Below are 7,289 nucleotides of genomic sequence, written 5' to 3'. Positions count from 1 at the left end.
GATATTTCCACTCTACTCAGAGTCAGGTTAGAAACATTAAATCATTGAATGAATTGACTAAGTTCCTTGCATTTTTTATCACATTAAAGGTTTCCCATTATTTAAATCGGTCTTATTAGTTATATTCATTTGATAAGTGTTCACGCGTTTCTACTCCAAGATAGTAGTTTGTTTTCTGAAGTGTTTATGATTAACTTCATTTTGATTACACTTGATATAGGGTGTAAATTCGTATAATTTCCCACACTGTTGGTCAATGTTTGGAATTCTGCCTCGAACCACCATTAACTTTAAATCTGTGCATTGAAACTCGACTGTTTTACCAGACTTACAAAGAGGATGTGCTGCACTAAATGATGGCATTTTTAAGCCGAGAATATGATAAGTGCCATTGTATTGACTATAACCCATTGTTTAATCGAAGTGTGCATTTAGCACTTGATGGACTCCATGTAAACAGAAATGGTGCATATGTATTGAAAACGGTATTGGAGTCATTTGTTGTTTGTGTGGACATGGTGCAGATAAATAGCGCTGAATTTTTTTATCCTCGGACCTGTGCCACCCGTATGTCTTATGCAGATGTAGTAAAGCAGTTTCCATCCAGAGAGAAACTTAAGTCGATGGATTACAAGGATAAGGTGATTAACATAAATTATAGTTTTTACTTAAAACTTGCTTTTAACATGAATAAGGTCACATAGTCATATCAGTCTATATTCTTTAAAGTTCTTTGGTATTTATTTCATTTTAAATTTTTCTTTGAATGGCATCTCCATTACAGATTCAGCAATTTGTCCATGTTAAATCATAATATTGTACTCCTACTTGTTTTTTAAAAAGTCCAAACTCTTTTTTTTTTTTTTTTAAAGAGACAGGTAAAATTATTAATGTACTTATTATTTACTTAAGAGTAATTGGACTGACCAAAGTACAGATAATTTGTTTATGTATATTGATAATGTTTTATAATTATGATATCCATGTTCCACTTTATGGTTGATAGTCACAGGTTAGGTTACGCCTACCACAGGCTTGTCCAGGCTCTGACTTTTGAATGATGTCTGGGTTTTCACAAAGATTTCATGGAATTATTCATATGAAACATGATTTATTTTCAATTTTTAACAAAGATACACAAATCGTATTGGGGTTCCTGTGGGTATTTATGAAAGCCAGTGGGTTTCAAAATTTTGTGAGTACTTAACTTATTTTTACTTCATTTGTACATATAATATTCAAACAATGTTGTTTACTGCTCTAATAATTGATTTATATTTTGCCCAAAATTTACATGAAACCTAAAAATTACAATATTTGGCCATCTTAGAAATTAAGGTTTGGTACTGTACATCTAATCTATTATGCAAGGCCATGCCTGCTATATTTTCCAATTATAGAATATATAATCAATCTTGCAGCTTAGTTAAAACATATATTAACTTATTCTGTAGATGACAAAACTGAATCTGTTCACTCATACAAAAACAAAATGTACCCACTGATTATGTATTTGATTCAAGTTTATCCAATGTGCATGTGTTCATTAATACATACATTGCGCGCGTGTGTGTGTGTGTGTGTGTGTGTGTGTGTGTGTGTGTGTGTTATTACAGACTATTGGAACCTGAGTAAATGCAGCTTACGTTTACATACTTAAAGTTGTTACTCTTTACTTTGTTATTTTTCTTGTCTTTTACCTTTTTCCATGTGACATTTTTACATGAGCGGAAAAATAATCATCAGTGATGCTATTGTTGGCTGATAGTAATTTACTGACATCTGTATAGCTACTTTGTTACGTTATGATTACTAAGTCATCTGAGAATTGTTAACTGTTAGCGATTATTTACTGAACATAGACTGAGAATGGCCTATTCATTTCTGTATGTGAAAAACTGACATTGCTAGCAATATGAATCTATCTTACACTTTTTACATAAACTGCATATTTGCAAAATGTTAATAATAATGGAAATTACATTTTTATGTATCTTTATTTCACAATAATTTTTTGATATTAGAGTGAATATTCTTCACCAGATTCCACCCCTTACAGCTCATGTGTGCAGCCATCATTATAATATTGTTCTCATATTCTTCTTTTTTCTTTCCCGTGAAAGGCATGCACTTAATTTTACAGTTATGATTCCAGTGACACATTTACATGGTCTTTTATTTAACTGTAGCAGGTTTCCTTTTCTTATGTGTCAAAAGTTAATGCTGATACTTTGAGAAATTTGTTTCTATTAAAAAATAATTCTCAGGAAGATAACCATTTAAATGCTTTTGCAGATATATACTTTGTTATGCAGGTTAGAGCAGCATGAGATATTAGTGAATGTCAGTGAGGATGTTGCTGTAATTTTGTTGATTTTTAAGAAGCATTTTTAAGGTTTTTATATTTGTCTACATTGAAAAGTGTGACTCAATTACTGTCAGATATTTCTTTTCTCATTCATGTATCTTTGAACATAATAATAGTGCACTGAAACTTTAGAAAATGTGAATCACATGCTACTGTCAGCACAAATTGGTGAAATCACAAAAAAAAAAATTAATCAAGTGAGGCTATGAAAATATTTTGTCTAGAAAAATCTACTGTGGCAGATAACATTATTTTGGTCCTTATGAAGACCTTAATCATGATTATAGTAACTTTGTAATGACAGTATTAACTGATTCTTTATTACCATTGTACTTATTTGGCTGAAATATTTCATATACTGGGTAACATATTAAAATAATCTTGTGCATAGTAACAGTGACAACAAGTTATGTTTGTTGGTTGCTAACCACTATTGAAGAAATAAATTTCAGCAGTGGCATGTGAAGCTGGAAGAGAACTCTCAAAACCACCTACTGCATTAGTCATAAATAAAAAACAATTAGTTCTGGTAACCTAACCATGTTAATGGTTACTTACCATGAATTTCTTTATGTTTAAGTTGTGAAAACCTGACCATTGGTGAATGATAACCCAACCCCAACCCCCATTATATACCCAGTTTTCTGTATTCACTGTTACATTTTTAAGGCCATCTTGATTATCATATGAGTAATTTGTGGAGAACAATTGAATGTTCAGAATATATTTTGTTTTCCACTTCTTTATTTACTGTTCTCTGGAACATACATGATATTTAAGGTAGCAATGAAAATAATTACTTATTTAAACATTTTAATTTTTTATATTTTATCACTTTTGCAGGAACAGTTTTCTTTCCATTTTATTGAAGAATGGGAACAAGCTTTACCTCTAGGACAGTTATCAAAAATAAGTACTGATCTGCATTTTTATATCCAGTGCCATTGGTGAGATATTACAATAATTGTCATTAGAAATGCGTCTTGAAATTAACAGATACATGTTTTTGGTTCACTGATAGTTCTATCTATGGCCTAACTTCCATGGTCCATATTTAATGGTATAGTTAAACTTATGATTTTCTTATTTTTCTGTGATTTAGTTTTACCTTTATTAAACACGATATTTTCCATTGGTACACCAGCCTTGAATCACACTTCTGGACTTTTCAAATGCATATTTTCCAGATTGACAATAGCAGAACATTATATTTTATTACATCTTACTGAAAACTGACCTAACTTATGGAAAAAATCGACTATGATACTGACACCTTGTTAGGGTTGGCAGGTCTGCTTCCTGGATGTATCCATTTTACTTCCCCACCATTTAGACTGTCAGCCATATACGACCATTTAAGTGTCAACATTGGTATTAAAACCTCAATTCCACCACCATTACACCATTGCCTTGGTACCTAGGAAAAGTTTTTAATATTGTCAATACTAACATTAACTCAGTTTATGTATTTAAAAAAAAAAAAAAATTGGTCCAAAACCATGGTCAGCGAAAGTCCCTGTGATTTTACTTGAGTAGGAAAATAATAAAAAATTATTCCAATGTTGGCTGATAGTAATTTACTAATGGCTGTGAAGCTGCTTTGTTACAACATGATTACTAAGTCATTGAGAACCGTTAACGCTTACTGATTATATACTGAATATAGATACCAACATACATTGATAATGGCTTATTCATTTCTGCTAGGAGAAAACTGAAAGTGCCAGTAATATCAGTGTATATTATAGTTTGTTCATAAACTGCATATATATTTGCAAAATGTTTATAATAATGGAAAGTACTATTGTATGCATATTTGTTAAAAAAATAATTTCTTTTATAGATCAACATGAATATTCTCCACATTCCACCCATTATAGCCCATGGGTGTATCCTTATCATATTGTTAGCATTTTCTTAGTTTTCAATTGTTTTTTCTTTCTTGAAAGACATGTTTATTTTGACATTTATAATTCCACCAGAGACACGTTTATATGGTCTCTTTTTTAACAGGTGTCTTTTTCTTTTGTATCAGGTTTGCTGATACTTTGAGTAATTTCATTCTGTTCGGGTTTTTTTGTAAGGAAGATATCTTTTTAAATGTGTGCACTGATGTATACCTTTTTATGCTGATTCGATCAATATGAGATAATAGTGAATATTGGTGTTTATTCCTGTAATATCACAAACAGCTATTCATAACATATACAAGGGAATTGTTCAGTGTCAGTGTATGATTGTATCAGTCAGAAAGTTATTTTTTGAACCAATAATTTAAGAAAAGACTTGATTATAATTGGGGTATTATAGTTTATTGTTGCAACTACTGTGAAAGTAATGTCTGTTCTGAAAATAAAATTAAGGATAATGTGGTAATTAGAATGGTAGTTAATAAAAAAAAATTATTTGGATGTATTAAACTTTTACATCTGACCATATTAATGTTGACATTATTTTTTGTTGTTACCGGTTGCCATCATTTCTTGCCATCATATAATTTTTTTTAAGGATCAACACATTCATGCTGCCTTTACGAACCAGTAGCCAAAAATGAAAGATTATTCCAGAGAATTGCCCCTGCAAAGGTACGTAGAAAATATAAAGTTTGATCTGTATTTCCATATCCTATATTGTTTTGTGACTACTGCTTTTACAGTTGACCAGTAAAAGTAAACTCTTATCTTTAGATGTGATCAATTTTTCAATCACTATTCTAGAAATATAGTAAATAATAAACTGTTATTTAAAATAATGCAGCTTGGTTATCATTTATGTCCTTTTCCTTTTGCAGTAACATTATAACTGTTGAAACTGCTCTTTCATTGTAGGTATTCAGCTGTTCTGAGTGTCCTGTGAAATTCACTAAGGAAGACTTCCTTTCGAACCATTACCTGTGCAGACATGTTCCTCATATAAGGGAAATGGAGAAGAGAAAAGTTAAGGTCAACTAAATATTAGCTGCTGTCACTTGTTTAAAACTATTATTAGAGATAAATATTTACATTTGCTGTAGAAAAGCACTGGTTACGATTTCTGTAAAATTCAACCTTTGTATCACTATTATAGTTAATGTTAATACTTTCCTACTTTCATTTTCAGAGTTTGTTTTACATGTTATTAATTTAAACCGCTGCTTATTTTTAATGACTACTAATAACTTCGTCTTTTAAAATTCAATTGTCCCATCTATTCTTGGAAAGGGGGTGGTGACTCAGCAATGTACTTGCACAAGGGTGGATACAAAATGTATGATTTGCAATGAGTAATGGGAAAGGGGTAAAAAAAATCACCAATTGTTTGCATACGTGCTTTATGGACAACCCTTAATATCATATCAGAATATTATTATTGCCAGCGTAACTGTTCATGGGTAAAGCTGTTGGATCGATGAAATGTTTTAACAGCTGACCATAATGTCATTATAGTTCATTTGTGCTTGAAATTTAATTCTTCATTGTAACTTTTTTTTCATTTTTTTGTTAACTTTGTTTGCAGATTAGTGTAGATTTCGGCTGATTTTGGTAATTATATGGACTTTTACAAATGGGCCTTGTCACCTGATAGTCGAAAAGATGTTCACATGACCATTCCTCTGATAAAGGTGTGTAGATGAGTCAGCGGCTAAGGACAAGCTGAGAAATGTGATGCTACAAAGGTATATTTTCCATTTGATATATCATAGATGATTCATATAAGCATCCATACTAGAAGTATGGGTTTGACTGACTATCCCATATTCTGCATGAGACATAAAAAGCTATCTAAAGTTGTCTGCCACATCTCATAACATATATGCTATACATTAATGTGTGAAAGGGAAATATTATTTATTTTGTAATAGAGTGGGAACATTTTAATTTGTCATAAAAAATGGTACATTTTCCGTTCCTTAAGCTATGGATGGGCATTTTGAATTATGTATTATTTTTAACATTAACATGAAAAATGTGCAATATTTTTGTGATTACTTCAATACACTAAATGGTTTAACCTTCTGTGAGCAACAATTAATAATTTTTCTAGATTAAACACATTAATTCCATTATGTCTTAGATATTTCACTTTGAATTGTTCGCATGTAAATATAAGTTATTGCACACGTATTGTATTATTATGTGCAGTATTAATTTTAATCTTTATTGGGTGGGATATTCGTAGTGATGATTTAGTATCATTTAATACTCAGCTTTACATGATGGGTAAGCTGATGAGCTTGAATGTTTATAAACCGCTGTTGCTTTTAACTACTGCTGTTCTAGTATATTGATAGTCTCTGTATCACAAGTAGAGCAAGCTTTTCCCTAAAGTTCGGAGTGAAAGCAATTTTACATTGTAGGTAATAAGTACAGAGAGAGAGAGAGAGAGAGAGAGAGAGAGAGAGAGAGAGAGAGAGAGTTCACAGGCACTGGCCAAACTGAAAAACAACTTGGTATGATGTATCCTAAAATATTAACATCTAACAAATAATCTTACAATTGCCAGTCAAGAAAATATATCATGTGTTAATTCTACCAGAGACAAAGAACTCTTTCGTCCTATGTCCAGAAAGCTTAGAAATAGATAATATTGTAATAAGTCCCAGATGAAATCAAAGCACAAAGTATTGTGATAAAACTTCATGTAGCAACACAGCTTTGATTCAAAAAGATGCTTTATCACTGACTGTGCACAACTTCTAACTTAGACAACTGTACTAAAACGACACTGTTACAAAATGTAACTAAAATGCCTTCCAGTCAATAAACTAACCGCTTTGGTGGCCTAGTGGTTAGAGCGTCCGCCTTGGATGCAGGAGACCGTGTGTTCGATCCCAAGCCGAGTCATACCAAAGACTTGCAAAATGGTACTAACATCTGCCTCGCTTGGCACTCAGCATTAGGAGGTTAATGTTAGGACTGGTATGTCTGGTGTCAGGATAATG

The 7,289-nt window shown here is 31.6% G+C and overlaps 1 protein-coding gene across 2 annotated transcripts; it reads left to right on the top strand.

Annotated features, from left to right (window-relative positions):
- The first annotated feature begins 264 nt into the window (after nucleotides 1–264).
- LOC149792110 (uncharacterized) lies at nucleotides 265–5,298 on the top strand. 2 transcript variants are annotated; one of them, XM_089969335.1, is made up of 4 exons: nucleotides 265–641; nucleotides 3,212–3,315; nucleotides 4,877–4,953; nucleotides 5,197–5,298. In XM_089969335.1, exons 1-3 carry the CDS (start codon nucleotides 354–356, stop codon nucleotides 4,920–4,922), a joined length of 438 nt encoding a protein of 145 aa, XP_089825461.1. In that variant the 5' UTR covers nucleotides 265–353; the 3' UTR covers nucleotides 4,923–4,953; nucleotides 5,197–5,298. The 2 variants fall into 2 exon arrangements, 1 of the variants encoding a protein (XP_089825461.1); XR_016423266.1 differs by lacking the exon at nucleotides 3,212–3,315.
- Nucleotides 5,299–7,289: the final 1,991 nt, after the last annotated feature.

This window comes from Sinohyriopsis cumingii, chromosome 9 (assembly GCF_028554795.1).
Source record: "Sinohyriopsis cumingii isolate HCF-2022 chromosome 9, ASM2855479v2, whole genome shotgun sequence".
Taxonomy (NCBI): Eukaryota; Metazoa; Mollusca; class Bivalvia; order Unionida; family Unionidae; genus Sinohyriopsis; species Sinohyriopsis cumingii.
The sequence above is the reverse complement of the archived record's forward strand: the minus strand, read 5'-3'. Positions and strand labels throughout refer to the sequence as shown.

Bases quoted from the DNA above. Each gene is read 5' to 3' on its own strand.
- LOC149792110 (XM_089969335.1), top strand. From the start codon at position 354: ATGATGGCATTTTTAAGCCGAGAATATGATAAGTGCCATTGTATTGAC. The intron at 642-3,211 runs GTGATTAACATA...TCACTTTTGCAG, and splicing joins CGATGGATTACAAGGATAAG to GAACAGTTTTCTTTCCATTT. The intron at 3,316-4,876 runs GTGAGATATTAC...ATTTTTTTTAAG, and splicing joins TTTTATATCCAGTGCCATTG to GATCAACACATTCATGCTGC.